The 17,638-nt window shown below is 44.8% G+C and overlaps 1 protein-coding gene across 3 annotated transcripts in view; it reads right to left on the reverse strand.

The window, feature by feature from the left end:
* DENND2B (DENN domain containing 2B) overlaps positions 1-17,638 on the reverse strand; it is a 303,230-nt gene that overhangs the window by 78,288 nt on the left and 207,304 nt on the right. For all 3 annotated transcript variants that reach the window (XM_090032660.1, XM_090032662.1, XM_090032661.1), the window contains 2 exons: positions 7,750-7,898; positions 5,708-5,923 (listed from right to left, as the gene is read on the reverse strand). In XM_090032660.1, coding sequence (XP_089888786.1) covers positions 5,708-5,923; positions 7,750-7,898 — 365 coding nt within the window. The remainder of the gene's footprint in view (positions 1-5,707; positions 5,924-7,749; positions 7,899-17,638) is intronic.

The raw sequence follows: 17,638 nt of genomic DNA on the forward strand, positions 1-17,638 counted from the left end.
TCTCTCTCAAGATCCTGTTTATGTCTATACAGTTAGTTCTCTCTGTTGTTCGACATGCTGGTATGACAGCTTTGTCCTCTGCAGCCTCTACCAGCTGGAAATGCCTCACCATTCTCTTTACTACAGTGACACTTCACCTGCATTTGAGTCTCAGCTGAAAATATCCCTATTTCCCTTAACGTGAGTGTCATTTTTTTTTTTGAAAAAATGTCTAAATTGACCTAGGAACCTATTTCCTGATTTTAAAAGGAATCTAAGCCCAATGAGATAAAGGCTCCTGAGTGGCTTTAGAAAATGTTACCTTACACACCTCTCTCCACTACTTCTATCCTTCTCCCTCCCTCTCCTTTGCTCCCTTGCTCCCCTCCCCCCTCCAACCCCATTGTTTTTCTCTCTGTCTGCATTATCTATTAGGCAGATTCTGTGGTCCTCACCTGGGCAAACTCCCATTGTCTTATGCCTCAATGCAGGAAGGTCCTTAAAACATGGCTACTTTGAAACACACAAATTGTCTTCTTGATACCTAGGTACTTACCTATCAGAACTGGAGTCTTAATCTGTTCACTTAAGCATTGCAGAATTGGGCCCTAATTTTGAGATACAGAATCAGAAACAGAGACGGCATAAATCAGTGTAGCTCCACTGATATACATCAGCAGAGGATCTGGATAGGGAAGGATCCAAAGGAGTGCAGTACATGGTTACACTGCTCTTTAGGTGCATCACATGTGAGCTCTCAGCACAAGGTCTGGCCAGAGCACTCATATAGCTCAGGAAATCAGGGGGTGAGCACTGCCACTCTTTTCCTCTTATCCTCTGCTGAATTCAGCAGATAGGAGGCTGGAGGGAAAGGGCAAAAAGCAGCAGCATTTACCCCATGGGCTCCGGAGCCATGCGAAAGCAGGTGCTCCAGTCAGACCTCAGCATGATCAGCTGGTGAGCTCAAAGCTCACTGCTCACACAGAGATCTGGCAGGAGCCCACAATGACCATACAGTGAGCTCAAAGCCAAAGCGTATGTGCATGTGTTGGGGGGAGGAGGGCCACACTCTTCTTGCACTGTTCCTGAATCCACTACTGAATTTGGACTATAGTGGTGTTTTTTGGTTTGGGGATTATTATTATTATTATTATTATTCATAGTATTAGTAGTAGTAGTCTTCACTTGAACTACATTTGTTTTCTCCAATCTTATCCTCACTTACTGAAGCTTTTTGAAGTCAGCTCCCAGTTTGCCACATTCCATCAAAGTGGAATTTTGACCCGTGGTCAGCCACACTTACTGCTTCTTCCTCAAAGGGCTAATCTTGAAAATAACTATTTATCAGAAAGTCAGCCTTGTTCCCAGCACAACTGAGATATGTGCTAACTGAAAAACATGCACCCGAGCTGATACTATTCAGAAAACTGGGGTTCAGAAACTTTGACATAGAAAGTAGAATTCATAATCAGCACTTACACAGCACTTTATAAACTTCAACTTGCTTATTAATATTAAGCAATTCATCATCACAATAGCCCAAGAGTCATTAACAGTATGTTGAATTTCCATAGCAATTTTCAGTGTAGAATTTCAATGTGATTTGTACAAGTCAGTATTACGTCATTATATAGGTAAGGAAATAGGCAAGGGTGCAATTAAGTAATTTGCTCAAAGCCACACAGGAGGCCAGGAACAGAGAATAATCTGCAACACAGCAGTCACCAGGTCCCTACACACAGTTAGCTAGGGAGATCACACTATCTCTGCTTTGTTGTGAATGACATATCATGAAATGACTACCTAGTTTAGGTGATAAACATTGTTGTCATCCTTTGATTTTGGCTCTTGGTTACACAAGTGTAAGCTCACAGGAGCTGTATTCATTTATGATGGTATGATCATGAGCTTGGGACACAGCCTTAACCTATAGTCAAGATACTGCTTGTCTAAATTACACAGGTATTTGGTGTTTCCTTTTTATAGTTGCTCACCATACCATTCAGATTAACTGAAACCTGCTCTCCTTGTTGTCTTGCTCCTGGCTGTATTGGCCTGGAAGCTGTACACCCACAAATGGTGTTAGAGAGCTTGGCTGCTACTGTACAGTAATTTCAGGAAATCTCACCCAGATATGGGGCAAATGACGTGCGGAGGCAGTGCAACCAGGCATGCCAAGGTCAACACTGAGGGGGTGTGTTGCAATTGCTCATTTCCTTTCATGGATCTTCCTGACTAAAGGCAGCTCAAGGTGCTTTACCATGATGAGTCACACACTGGTCTGGCTCAGAGTTATGGTTATGTCAGTGTTGCGTGATTTAAAAGACCTAACATCTCATTAAATCCTGTTAAAAATCTGGGCCTCATGGCCTGATCCAGAACCTATGGAAACTGATTCAAAGGTTCCCAAATAACTCTACGGCCCCAAGTCCTGTGTGTGGTGCACAAAGCCAGCAGCCGTTCCACACGGAGCTACTGCTGACTCAGCATGGGGCATTTGAGATGGTTTATCAAGAATGGTTTTACTGCTGTTTCCCCTTAGTCTAGTCAAATAGATGCAAGTGTCCATTAGCTTTCACTTAGTAAGCCAAAGCAAATACTACTTACAGCAGGACTTCCATTTAATGTCCCATCTGAGGTCCAGTGCCTCTGATAATGCAATGCTACTCAGGCACACCAGTACCAAATAGGAGCAGATATCCTGAGCAGGATTTGAATTCACAAATTCTGGTCTAAAGCAAGGCCTCCTACCAACAAGCCCTGCTGGCACATAGCCTCTTTATTAACACCAGGAGGTGGGGGGTGGGTTCAAAGGACCCTGTCAATGTGGTATTCTTTAAATCGTCTAATTTCTAAATATTCGTTTGGGATTGAGCACCTTTTAAATGAAGACAATGTGTCCTGAATTTTGAGTGAAAAAAAAGGTTACAAACTTTTTTCTAATAAAGAAAAGATGGTAAATAATAATGGTAAGACTGCTCCCCTACCACCTGTGTTGCTATTTAAAGAGACTCCTGAATGGGCAATAACAACACCTCTTTTGCCCCCTTTTCACGTCTTCCTCTTCTCTTCTTCAGAGTGCACTTGACTGCCTGCTATCTGTCTAGTTTCAGCTGGACACAGTTAAATCAAGGTCCCTTCAAGTTGCTCTGACTGAAAACAGGGACAGAACAGCAAAACTCACTGACCCCAAAGGGCTGTCCATTGCAAAGCAAAGATACTAAAAAGAGACGTATAAATCTTTTCCCTCATGCCTATTTCAGTTCTAGCCTCCTAGAAACCCACAACATGCAAATGGAGATATGGTTGTCAAGTTGGTAGAGACCATTTAAACCAGAGAAACAAAAGGAGGAAAGAGAGGGGAACAAAGAAAAGAGGAGAGAAGATGAAATTCTGTCTCATAAGCATATGGAGCAGTCTCCTGATTTTATTTCACATGGATCCCCTGGATCACCAACCACAATTATTTAAAAAATAAAAAATAAAAAAAGCAGGCCAGGTCTCCCTGAAATCACAGGACTCACTTAAAAATGGTGTGTTTAACAATGTAAAAAAGTCAGCTTCTTTAGATTTGCCCCCTGGCTTTGGAGCCTTTAGGGCAGTTGTTCTCAGCCTTTTTTAGTCTCAAGGCACCCTATCTTAGACTCAGAAAATGCTAGCTCGTAGCTTTAACTCATGTTTTGACAATGGAAAAATACTAAAGCAATTCCTCTGTTGCAGGGAATTCAGAAAGACCACAACAGATCAGAATCTGCTGACATTATGGATTCTTATTTGAAATCTCTGGGTTTATCACATGGCACCCTTAAAAGGATTTCATGGCACCCCAGCATGCCACGGCACCCTAGTTGAGAATCACTGGTTTAGAAGGTCACATTTTTTAGCTATTCTTTGCAACTGTGAAGGCTAATAATAAACTATTCTTTTAATGAAAGCCCAGATTCACTAGTAATCACATTATTCAAGCAGGTAGAGCTTTTTGATAAAGTATACCAAATATAATGGGAATTTTAATAAAATTCTCATCACTGAAAATGAGGGTGCCTGTAGACATGTGGCAGCTACTTCAACGTGTTGTAATTACAGTTTATTAATATGCTCAAGCAACCTCAATGTCTCATGTATTCACCATCACAATTCAAAATGGTAGCAGGGGTGTTCTAAAGCTTGCCATTTTGAAATGCAGGACACTGAATACATGAGACACTGCAAGTGCTTTAATTAGAGTGGCTCCCCTCGTCCCTCCACCCAGAGCACGTGTAAAGGCTCCTTGAGATTTTTAAATCAGAGGAACAAATTCAGAAATGACATGCAAACTTAAAAGCCAAATTCTCCAAGTTTTACTTGAACTGACTAATATCTAAATCCAGTTATTGGAACTACTTGAACAGTAAAGTATTACACTAGGTGAGAGTAAAGGTATCAAAATCTGGACCTAACATAATTATTTAAGGATATAGGATTAATTGCCTTCATTTCAGTTCAGACTAAAGGACAAGAATATTAAAAAAAAATCTTTCTTTTCTTTCTATACTGTATTTATAGTTGAAGTTTTAAAAACACTCTTTAAGAGAACAGGAAGAAGCTGAATGTACAGTAAAAGCTAGCTTTGTTCACAGAATAAAAATAAATGTGTTGGCAACTCTCTCCTTTTGCCTCTATTGTGACAGACAGTTATTTCACATCCTACTTTAAATTTGACATTCATTTTTTTGCTGAAACAGTTCAAATTTAATTCATTTTTAGTTCAAATCTAAAGAGACAATGAGTTTATCAGGACCAGACAGGCTATGAGTAAACAATGGGAACCATATTAGGTCAATGGTGATTTCCTTGGGAACAGTTACCATAAATAAGAGAGGAAAAAACAGTTTCAGATGCATACTGCACATAATACATAGCAATGAATCAAGTCACTGAGATGAGTACACTACCATTCTCTTGCTCAGAGTAGAAAAACATGGTTTTTTCATAGTAGAGATTCACTTTACATGACCAAGCTAGGTCAGCCTGGCAAAGAGCTGCACAAGTCTTTGGGTCCTATTTGCCTCTATGGGAGCAGCATAGAGTCATCCCACTCCAAGGGTGGGAATCTCTGTTTCTGTGCTGCAGCACGCTGCCAGATGGTGCATAAAATAAAAAGCCCTCCACTGCCTGGGGTTCCTAGGTGCTTCAGTATGGACCCCAAATTTCCTGTTCTGGGGAAAAAAAAGACTTAAATGGATGGCTAAATCCTGTGCAGATGGTAAAATCTCCAATGTGGAGATCTCTGCACATCTTTCTGCTGTGCCCTGAAGAAGACTTGTTTCCAAGCAAAGCAAGAACTTTGCCACCTGTTTTGCCTTTGGATTACGGTAAATCTGTACCTGCCCAGATACCAACTCCTAGTTAGAGAACCCTGGAGGCTGTTCTAATTTATGCTAGTCCCAATAGGCAATTCTAGGAGCTGGGATTAACCTGGCCATCTCCTTTTCTCCAGACCCCTAGGCATAAGGCAGGAGGAGGAGTGGAACAGTTACTACTATTGCATTACCACATCACTAAATAACTCCTCAGTGCTGAGAGCATGAATTAGGAGAAAGTCAAACCAAGTTTAGGACTTCTTTGCACTGCTAGAGTGGCCGTGAAGATCTGGTCCCACTGAGTCAATTCCAGAACTTTTGCTAAAATCTGCATATGGACCTTTCTGACTGAAGCTTAACTGCAACTAGATTATAGGTGCCATTACCTTAGGGATCCTTCTGGCCCTGCGTGTGGACAGCAGCTCACTCGTGGTACTCAGACTGTCATCATTCAGACTGGAGGGTGATGAAGGTATACCAAGCTGAGCCAGAAGCAGCATGTCATCATGGCTGTGTCTTTTGGGTAAGCGCGGTAAGCGATGGCTCTTTCTCTCTGACCAGTTTCCAATGCGCAATGATTGGCTGCTGGGCTTTGAAGGCAGCTGCAGAAACAAAAATCTTTTGACATGTTGTTTTTTTCCCTCATGGAAATTAAAGACATGGCAATAAGGGGGAACTAATCTAGAGCCTGATCTAACTCTTATTAAATTGAACGGAAGGTCTATTAAGTGAAAGTTATAAATATTACTACAGATTTTATTCACTATAAGAAGAAACGCTGTCATCAATAACAAGTTTATTTCTTATTTGAATACTTCAATTATTATAATAACAAATGAGAAGGGAGAAGACCACAAAAACAGTGGGTTTCCAAAGGACTGCAGGCCAGTGTTTCTAAGGTTGCTGCTTACCACAAGCTCTAGTGCCAGGAAAATTCTCAATGTCCTATATTTTAGCAAGAGGAATTCAGCTGGGAGATGACTTTCCAAAGCTTGCTGACCTCCTGATCCCTTCCATCTTGTTTATCATAAAGCACAATTTTAAGGGAATACCAGCAACAGTACTGAGGCTGGAAAAGCTGAGTGATGAATGGTAGGCAGAGTTGCCGTTCACTAGGAAATGGTGACTTTGCTACTTCTGCTCACTGGAGAATTACACAGGCTCACAGCTGACCTACTGTCACTGTATTTTTGTTTTATATCTCAGTAAAAAAACAATAAAATAGTGACAGAATCTGATGTAAATTCCCTGTCCCATGAGGAAAAAAGAGTATCAGTGGAGGGAAAAGCTAATTTTAAGGACAAGTAACTAGGGCAACTGACAAGGGACCCAGGCCAGGATGGGCCCTGACTCTGTCAAATTAGCTTAAATCATCCAATATGCAAATAGGAAGATGGAGGTGCTCATGCCTTAGCCTCTGTCCAGCCCCTGCAATTTCATTAGCCGGAGACAATTTTGTTTTATTCAATTAAAAAATATCTTCCTCCAAATGGAATTGTGAGTGTATTTTGTATATTTGCTTTAGGACACAATGGGTACATCTACATGAAATGCTACATTGCCATAGCAACAAGATACTGCACCATAGCTCATCGCTAAGGTGGCGGCAATGAGCTATGGTGCATTAACTCATCATTACTCTGCAGTAGCAGCTAAAAATAACTGTGCGGTAATGGGACTGCGCAGTAATCCTGCTTACCGAGCAGTCATTTAGTATGTGCTTAAGCAAGTACTAAAGCAAGTACTAAATGACTGCTCAGTAACAACTGTGCAGTCCACCGCACATGTAGACATGCCCAATGATTCTCTGCTAAACAAAAAGGTATTTCATTTCACAATTGTCACACAAAATCAGCACCCCATGCTAAATTCACAGCAAAATGCAAACTCTCAGACTTCCAGGTCTTTCCATTTTGCTGTGGATAGTGCACACAACCTAGCTGAAGCAGTATGAGACTTAGACATTCCCACTTTCATTTTCTTTCTTTTTAAAAACTGTGTTTTGCCCTTTCTCCTGGCACAGCGCAATTAAACATTGCATTTAGATTTTTATAGTTGGAAGTAGAAACAGTTTAAGATAACAAGTTACCTTTCTATAAAGTGGGCCTCACACTATAAACATAAAGACAAGATAGAGGACAAAACAAGCCTGCATTTCCTTTCCAAAACCTTCTGAATGGAACCACATGAAAACAGTTCCAAATAACAATCACCCTTTACAATAAATTAGTGCTGAAGATTATCTAGAGTGAGGCTGTTAAAGTGTTTGTAACAACTATTTAATGTGTTTAATTAACTTGTTTTTCTTTCTCCGCTAAGTATAGCCACTGTTCCTCTAATGCTATAGATGGTTCTCTTGCAAAAGTTTTGAAAAGACTTAAATCACAGTAAAAAACAAAGCCTAATAATCTAAAAAGTACTGAATTACCTGGGCAGGTGTTGTGTACTTCCTGTCCTGGGGAGTCCACATCCTGTGCAAAGAATCTAGGGAATTCTCAGATAGCTGCTGGGATTTTCGACTTGCGTGACGGCCTTTTAGTTCCACATCCTCATACGGGTTTTCCTTGGGTGAATCTCCTTCACATTTTTTTAAGGGAAAGAAAAACAGACAGGAATGTAAAATAAAAAAAAAAATCATGTGAACTGAGTAAAGCACTCATAGAAAAGCTCCTCAGCTTTCAGCATGAGTCATCTCTCTGACTGCAGCTGGAAGCATTTGGAGTAGATCTTGGCTATGATGTCTACGGATTTTTCTCTTATAAAATGCAAAGATTTCACAAGACTTGCTTCTGAGCATCCACAGCTGTGGAAAATTTATTGATGTATAAAGCAAGGCACATTAAAGAATATCAGTAGGTTTTATAAATCCATAGCAATCTCTCACAGAGTGAAACAAATAACATTGAGCAACTGTTCACAGCACATCACCTTTAAATGACAGAAACTTCAACTTTATTACATGCTACCTTTTCTCTTTGGTCCCTGATCAGAGGAGGAAAGAATGAATAACATCTCAGGCCAATATAAAAGAATAGAAAATGTAAAAAAAAGAGGCAAAGGGAAGAGCATATTTTAGTTTCTCTCATTATTCATTTTGCCTCTTCCAGGTCATCTGTAAAAGTTCATTCTCCTCACTAATTACATATTTGTTTCTGTTTTAATTTGTCTACAATTGATATTCTCCACAAAGCATTAGACTTAGTAAAGCATGAAAAGAGTCAGACCTTTAATTCATTAAATACAAATTAAAAGCAAAGCATTGCATTATCCCCAACATCTAAACCTAGACCATAAACCATGAATTTTATAGTGCTTGAACTTCAGAAACAATTTTTTTGATCCAGGGATAAATGCTGTTTTCTGATATTCCACTAGTAGCCATTATTTTTTCAGCACCTGTGGAATGCAACATCCTCTACTAAAGGAACTGAGGATGAGTATGCATCTCTGAGAGTCCTATGCTATGTCACAGAAAATAAACACATTTGGATAAAATTACATTCATCTGCGAAGTTCTGAAAGTCAGCAAATGGAAATACTTTAATCCAAAACCGATCTGTTAGCAATGTGGTTTAGAACTTTGTGCAATCTCAACTCAGGCCTATTCTCCCCTCACAAACATCTTAGAGGGGACCATACCTAAATCAAGATCGTTTAAAATTAAAGAGGGTCCCAAGCTCCGGGAAATTCAATTTTAAAAACACATTTTTTGTGTTTTAGACTGTGTCTAGACCAGTCACCTACCCTGGAAATCGTCAAAAGGAGTCTGGACAGTCACCTCGCTGGGGTCACTTGACCCCAGTTGTCTTTCCTGCCTAGTGCAGGGGGACCAGACCCGATGATCTACAAGGTCCCTTCCAGCCCCTAACAATCTATGACGCTAAGAATCTATATTGCTTTTAAACTGATTTTCTTCAAAGTTGATTTCATGTGTAGGCTGCTATTAAACTTTTAAATCAAGCCATATCTTTAACACTACCAGTATATACACTATAATGCAACTTACGTGTAAAGTTGCATGAGAAATTCAATTTGCATTATGTACTGTACAAATTGTCAATTTCTAATTATAGGGTTACCATATATCCGGCTTTTTCTGGAAACATCCTTTTTTTGGGTCCTCTCATCTCTGGCTGGGCAGTTTTTAAAAATATCAACAAATGCCTGGGATTTTGGTCTGCTCAGCATTGAAGTTTTCCCCGGCACTTTCCCACTTGCCCTAGCAACAGGGGAGGGAGCAATTGGAGGCAGGGGCATCACTTGCATCTGCATGCACACAGACACATGGCCAGCATACAGCCAGGCAGGGGGTGGGAGCAACCCTGGCAGCTGGATACAGCTAAGTCTATGGGGGGCAGGGGTTGGAGGGCCAGGACTTGGAGACTCCCTAGAGGGAGGGGGTGTGGGTGTGTGTGCATGCGCACGTGTACCAGGGGAAGCTGTACTAGGGGAAGCTGTCCAGGTGCTGGGGCTGCAGCAGGGTGGGGGACGTACCTGCTCAGGATGGGAAAGGGGTGGGCGTAAGCAGGGAGCTGTGTGGCCTGGCTGGCAGACTGGGGTTAGTGCCCTTGCTTGTAGGGGTGGGGTAGCCAGGAGATGCTGCAGGGCTGGGGGAAACAGGAGGCTGCGGATTGGGAGTGAGGGACACTGGCAGGGCTGGAGGTGCTGTGGTTTGAGAGTGAGGGATACAAGGGAAGGCAGGGGATTGTGGGTAGGCCTGCATGAATAGGGAAGTATTTGATTGCGATTCAGCCAATTTGGAGGACAGTGATTCAATTCAGAGATTCTGATCACTGTCCCGAATCTAACTATATCAATATGTAGCATGTTTCATTACTATTAATAAAAATCTCTAAAGGCATTTTACAAGAGATAAGAAACATTGTCTCTGTCTTACTGATAAAGAAACTGATGCATGGAAAAGCAGCACAACTACAAGAAAGCCTTGTTTAGAATTTACGTGACTCCAACTTCCAGGTTCTAGCCATTTAGACCAGGGGTGGGCAAAATATGGTCTGCAGGCTGTATCTGACCGGTCAACTGATCCTATTCAGCCCACCAGCCACCACCAGGAGCCTGAGGAGGGAAGGCTGCTCCCTGCACTGTTCCACTCTGCTGCAGATGGAGCCAGGCTGGGCCATGAGGTTGAGGAGCAGTAGAGGTGTTTCTGTGTGGTGGAGGGCATGAGCTTCTCCAGCCTCTCCCTCCACCCCACCCCACATTATTTCCCCTTCAGCCCAGCTCCCTGTTGGCACTGCAACTCCTCAGTTCTGGCACCACAACTGCCAGCAGCTGGGCCCACCTGGAATGGGGTGTGAAGCAGCACACTGAGTAGCCATCTCACCCACCCACTGCAATAAGTCTGTGCTGGTCATCGGGAAAAGAGGGAGGAAGGGGGACTCAGCCTGGGGAAGCCACCCCTGAATTTCCCAGTATAGTGTAGCAGCAGCGGCTAATTGTGGTGGGTGGTTGTGCAGGACAACCACTCAGCACGCTGCATTGTGCCCCATCCCAGGCAGTCCTAGTTGTTGGCAGCCATAGTACCAGGACTGCACAGTGCCAACAGGAAGCCAGGTGTGGGGGGGAATTGATGCAGGGGAGCAGAGGAGTCTGTGCACTGTGCAGCCTGGCTTGACTATAGCTGCAGCAGAGAGAAGCAGTGCAGGGCACAGCCCGTCTTCCTCAGGCTCTTGGCAGTAGCTGGCAGGCCAGATAGGATCAACTGGCATCTTCCCGCCCTCCTCCCCCAGCCCTCAACAGCTCACCAACATTCAGGGGTCCTCCAGCCCAAATGATTGCCCACCACTGCATTAGACTATACTCTCTCCTTTAGCATAAGAAAGCAAAGACTATATTGCATCTTCAGCCTTATTTCTACACTGTTAAATGTGAAGTGCTTTATTTCCCATTGCATTACATTGTTTTTTGCATAGAGAACATACACTATATATATATAGTGATATATCACTATATATACACACACACTATATATCAATATATCTATATAAAGGACATGTACTAAAAATTATGTAATGCAAGATAATGAATTTTTTTATGCTTTAGTCATCTATGTAAGCACAAGAGTGAATGTTTTAGCATTGTTTTAGTCTGAAATTTGAAAAACTGCTGCTGTTAGAGAATGTTTCAATTGGCAGCCACAGATTATCTCATACATGTGGAATCTAACTGCACATACTGTATTGTCATAGCAAATCCATGAGCTATATGGAGAAGACATCTTCAGTTAAGGGAGCAAAAATGTTCTGGTGACATACACTGAACAGGATGAATCTAATACAGTGGTTCTCAATTTTTTTACTCTCAAGTCATAACTCAATAGACTCAAGGCACCCCTAGAAACATGCTAGCTCTTAATTTTCATTCATTTTTTGACTATAGAAAAAAATGGTAAAGCAATTCTTCTGTTGCAAAGAACTCAGAAAGACCATGGCACAGGGGCAGGCAATTATTTTGTTGGGAGGGCCGTTTAACGAGTTTTGGTGAGCTGCCAATGACTGCAAGGGTGGCCCTGCCCGTTGACAAGCCCCTCGCCCCCTGGTTGCCATCTTGGGACTGGAAATCCCGCCCCTGTCCTCTGACCTTTGCCACTGGCAGTCCCTCTCCTTGCCCTTGGAAGTACTCCTTGGGAAAGAAGTTTGCCATCTTGGAAACAGAAATAAAACCAAATTATATACTAAAAACCAAACCTGGGCATGTAGCGGGGCTGGGGTGGCTGCTTCCAGTACGCACTGGGGTTGCTCCTTCCAGTGGGGCTGGAGTGATCCAGGACCAGTGCACACTTTCCCAACCCCACATTCCCCTCATTGCAGGGTCTGCCTTGTAGCTGTTCACCGCTGCCACACAGGGTAGCCCAGAGGTGGTGGTGATGATGCTGCATGGCAGCCTGGTGCAGTAGGTGCTCCGGGTGGCTGAAACAAAAACTGCTTGGCAGCAGGAGGGAGAGGGGCCACTTTCCCCCCTGCACTGAACAATGGTTTCTGCCCAGCCACCACCACTGGTGCTGCTGCTGCTCAGCCTGGAGGGGGCTGGTGCCACCCAACGGCCGACACTGATGCTGTCAGTGGTGCCCTCTCTGACAGGACCACCGCCATCAGCAGCTTCTGCGGGTGCGCCCCCAGGTTCAGGAAGCTCCAGTCACTTATGCACACTGCCACTGCTCAGCCCAGACGGGCAAGTCCAGAGCAGGAGCAGGGCACCCGGGGTCAGAGCTGCACATATTCGTCCCCACCACTACTATGGGACTGGGGGCAGTGGCAGTGGCAGCCTGAAGGAGCCACTGCCACTTGGGCTGCCTAGAAATGCAGGCCAGCTGCAGAGCTCCCCAGCCCCACTGCATGCCCATGGGGGCAGCAAGATGCGCCATGGCCGAGCAGCACCTTGGCCAGGCAGAACCAAGGGACCTATTGTAGGCCAGACAAAGCTCCTCCATGGGACAAATTCTGCCCACCCCTGCCATGACAGGTCAGAATGTTCTAATAGATTCCTGTTTGAAATCTCTGCATCTATCTTGTGAATCCTGTTTGCACACCTAGCTGTATTACCATTGAGTGGCACCCTGTGGCACCACTGAAAGGATTCCAAGCCACCAGAGGGTCCCACAGCACCTGAGAATCACTGGTCTAAAAATGGTAAGGGAGAACTTTAGAATCTGAAGGCTAATTGACTGGATGGCTTTTGCACTAATAAAACAATATCTATTGCACATAAATACCATTATTTGTAAATCTGGGGTTTTTAAAAAATTCTACAGCTCTTGTTCTTGTTACAATGATTATTATAATGAATCAGCATTGCAAAATGACCTTTTACTTACTCACAGTTAAATGGGCTGCAATAAAATTCCTTTAAACCCAGGATTCAAGTGTGGGTGAATGAAGCATTTTGGAATGGATTAACAGACTTTAGAAATACCCAAATAAATTAGACAGTGGTTAAACACACAGTTTCCTGTAAAAATGAATGCCATTACATTAGTTTGTATGATGTCCACAGCCCTGATCAGAAAAAAAAACTCCATCTTTTTCCCATGATCCATAATAATGTGGAATGATCCAAGCCTAATTAAATCCAAAGCGCACACTGCTACATTTACCTGCAATATTAAGGATAGAAACAAGACGTCCAGGATGGGTGGAAGAAAAAGGTGTTATGGTACTACCCAAATGACAAAGCCTAGGGACAAATACTCTGGTATAAGCTTTCTACTGAAAAGGAGTTCAAGCCAAATTCTTCTTTGGTGTTAAGAGAGAAATCACTGGAACTACTCTAGAGAGGGACTGGGTTTCTCAACAGATCCTGGGCAAACTTTGTCAGATGAACTGATTATTCACCCAGAAAAATGCAGTTTCATGCAACTTGCTCCTGGCTCAGGGAAGAAAAATAAATGAAAAAACAAAAGTCTATTTCAATATTTTGGCTTGAAATGATGTTTTGAAATATAAGATGCCTAAAATATAATCTGATGTTTTTAAAATCTAAAATAAAAAGTCTAAAAATGAAACGTTTCAGTTGATTTGGAACATTTATTTTTCACTGAGAAAATGGGGGAAAGTGTTTGGGCTCTACCTGAAATAAATGTTTCCTTCAATTTTTCAGTTCAGGCAGCTAACCAAAACAAACAAAAAAATATTAGCACAGCCTTATATCTGTGTATGTGTGTGTGGAGAGAAAGACAGAGACAGAGAGAGGGATATTATAAAGCAAATAACTGCTTTATAACTTATATGGAGCCATTAATTGCAAATTTGCTTCCTTCCATGCTAGCCACAAGGGAGAGCTTATGAACTAAAAAGTCACAGCTTTCTCAGGGTTCAAAGGGTTAGACAGATAGACAGATAGATAGATAGATTCTATCAATCCCCTTTTTAACCCTTAGAGAACTATAACGTTTTAGTCCATAAGCTCTCCCTTCTGAATAGCATGGAAGGAAGCAAATTTCCAATTAAACTACTAATGGCTCCATATATGTTACAAAACAGTTATTTGAGTGGGATGAGGAATGGGAAGACCTGGAAAGAAACTGGCCCTCCTCCCTTTCCAAATCACAGGGGAAGCAGTGAGTGAAGCCTGTAGACAATGAATGTTGTCTGAGCCAGTATCAGTTGCCACTCCACTCTCTGGAACTCCCCTCCACTGGAGCACAAAATTCAGAGCTGGCAGCCAACAGAAATAGGGTCCTGTTCTGTAGCTCCAGTTGCAGGACAGCGCTACTGCTGTGGAGAGAAGAAAAAGGGATCCCTTCCTGCAGCTGGGCTCACTCCAAGGCTTTATAGATGTGATCTTTCAGCCTGGGCCTCATCTCACGCCATGTTCCTGCTGGTCCTCTAGACTAAACAGAGCATTCCAAGCCTGCAGCTACAGCTCAACTCAGTTGCATAGCATTTTGTGTAAAAGGGGTATACACTAGGGCTGTGTGAAGCTTAGGCCCTTGATTTGATTCGGCACAGATTTGGCCCAATTCGGTGGCTGAATCTCCAAATCCTAATTGAATCAGAGGACCCTTTAATCTCTCTAAATTGAATCGGAACCCTCCAAATCAATTCAGAGAGATTCAGAAAGGTTCAGAGATTCGGACGTAAGAGACAGCTTTAGACGTTTTTTCTACATACCTCTAGGTAGCAGGGGCTCATGAGTGCTGTGATGCTGGGGTATATGGAGCATCCCACAGAACCGTGGGGGGAGCCCCCCAGCACTCTCAGCAGCAGACCCAGAAGTGGACCAGAAGCACTTTCAGTCTACTTCTGGATTTACTTTCAGTCTATTTCTGGAGCATGCTGGGGGGGCCCCCTGCGCCCAACCAGCTCAGTGACTGGTACCTCCTGGATCAGGGGGGTACCTGGGGTCCCCCTGTGGCCAACCACCAAGCTGGAGGGGCCACCAACATGCTCCCTGGCAGACCCAGAAGTGGACCGGAACTACCCCTGTGGCCAATCACCAAGCATGTGGAGGGTCCCCTGCACTCCAGTGGGACGCTCCATGCGCCCCAGCATCACAGCATTCACAAGTTGCACCTGCTACCTCAAGGTACATAGAAAACACTTTTAAAGCTGTGTCTATGTCCAAATCGCTGATTCTCCAAATCACCATCGTATCTTCAGATTTGGATTGGGGCTAATTGAAACAGGTAAGTGACCCGAAGCAACGAATTGAATCGCTGTCGCTGATTTGGGCTGAATCCAAATCAGAATCAAATAGGGCCCTGTAGCAGGGCTATTGAGTTGCCTGCTACTGAAGATAGAAGCACTTAGCTGCCACTTATTAAGGCAGCAGGTGCTAGTTGTTGGGAGCTGATTAGATCAGCTGACTGCCAGGGGGTGAGGCTTGGCCTTCATAAGGAAGGGAAGGCTGAGGCCAGACACAGTTTTCCTCCGGCAGCTGCAGGAGCAGGAGCTTGAGCTCTGCGGGTGAGCTGAGCAGCCCGAGTCAGTAGTTGCAGCCTGGCCACTCTGACCAGCTGCGATGATGCAGGGGTGGAGAGAACCAGCATAGTTTTGCGGAGTTGTGATTATTCCACCGGAGGACCGGGTGAGGCTGTAGGGGTGGAGGAGGCCTCAGCAGGAGCTCCCCAGTAAGGTGGGGGAGTTCCTGGCACCACGGAGGGTGCCGCGTTGTGGGGCTGTCCCGACCCCAGCCCATTGGGGCGACTTCGGGAAGATTCTAGTAGAGGTGGAAGCCCAGTAGGGTGTGGGCCCAGGAAGGCGGGTCTAAGCAGTGGGGGGTCCCAACCCCAGCCCAGTGTGGGCATTACCAGGACAGGCCCCAATTGGAAATCCCGATTGGGGAAGAGCCCCAGTGGGGCGTAGGCCCGAGTCGCGCATAGACAGGCCCGAGTGCGGGCGGGGAGCCCAAGAGGTGCGACCACAGGCCCCAGTGGGGGCATACAAGGCCCGAGTGTGGGCGGCGAGCGCGAGCAAGGGCCCCAGTGGGGGCATACAAGGCCCGAGTGTGGGCGGCGAGCGCGAGCAAGGGCCCCAGTGGGGGCACAGACAGGCCCGAGTGTGGGCGGCAAGCGCAAGGAGCGCGGGCAAGGGCCCCAGCGGGGGCATAGACAGGCCCGAGCGTGGGCGGCGAGCACAAGAGGTGCGACCACAGGCCCGTGTGCAGGCATAGAAGGCCCGAGTGTGGGCGGCGAGCGTGAGCAAGGGCCCCAGTGGGGCCGTAGAAGGCCCGAGTGCGGGCAGCGGAGCTCGAGAGGCGCGATTACAGGCCTGAGTGCGGGCATAGTGACCGCGGGGAGCGCGGAACACAGGTCAGGATGTAAGTGGCCGCGGAACATAAGGGAGGCAGGCCCGAGTGGGGCGCTGCCTGTGAGATACGAAGCCCGTGAGGGGAATAAGCCCATTGGGAAGTCCGGGCTGGGCAAGAAGGGGCGCAATCAGAGAGCCGCCCCAGGAGGGGGCGCAGGTATTTGAGTTGGCCCTGGGAGAGGACCAGCACTGGGACTCGGAGAAAATCCCAGCATAGTAAGATCAGCCCCGTGCCAAGAAGGGTAGGAAGGCAGCCTCCGCTGACAATACTAAGATCAAAGACGTGGCGGGCGAGATAGAGGGTGCATTCAAAGCCCAGGTTGGCACGGTAGGCAAGGGCACTAGGGGAGGTCACGGCACGCCTAGGGGCCGTCCTGCCACAGGCCCATTTCACACACCCCTAGTGTACACCTGCATTCTTAGCTGCTGCTACTTTTTTGCTTTTTACCTTTGCCATTCCTTATGGTAAAGTGAAAAGTTGCCTTTTACGATGCCCTTTACCCCACACCAAAGACAGAAATCCTCTACCCTATTGGACCTTCCCTTGTTTCTCTGGGGCTAACCCAAGTACCCCCTGATGATGATGGGAAGACAATAGTTATGTCAGCAGGACCAAATCAGATCCTTTGTCTGTATACTGTCACGCTGAATCTTTTAAATCTGGAAAAGCCTCTTTAAAACCATAGTGCCAACTTATAGATCAGCTTCTTTTCCAAGTCCTGTTTTTTCTTTTCTCAAGTTTTTTAGACAGAATTGCATTTACTGTACCGTGCTGGGTGGTTTGTATGTGTCCAGTGCAGGCCAGAGTAAAAAAAATCTGGTTGTTCATAAATGTCCTGGTGGAAATTTGCTCTCCCTACTTTTTCTGTGGGGATGTAAGAACACAGAATTGCAACACTAGCCTGCTCTCTGCATGTCCTTTCATAGCATCTGATGAAGTGAGCTCCTGGTCACAAAAGCTCATGCATCTCTGATTCAGTTAGTCTATACAGCGTGTCTCTATCTTGCCTTGTATTAGTAACAGGAAAACAACCATGTATTAGAAACAGA

Source organism: Crocodylus siamensis, chromosome 2 (assembly GCF_052110815.1).
Source record: "Crocodylus siamensis isolate JL-2025a chromosome 2, ASM5211081v1, whole genome shotgun sequence".
NCBI classification, from domain to species: domain Eukaryota; kingdom Metazoa; phylum Chordata; order Crocodylia; family Crocodylidae; genus Crocodylus; species Crocodylus siamensis.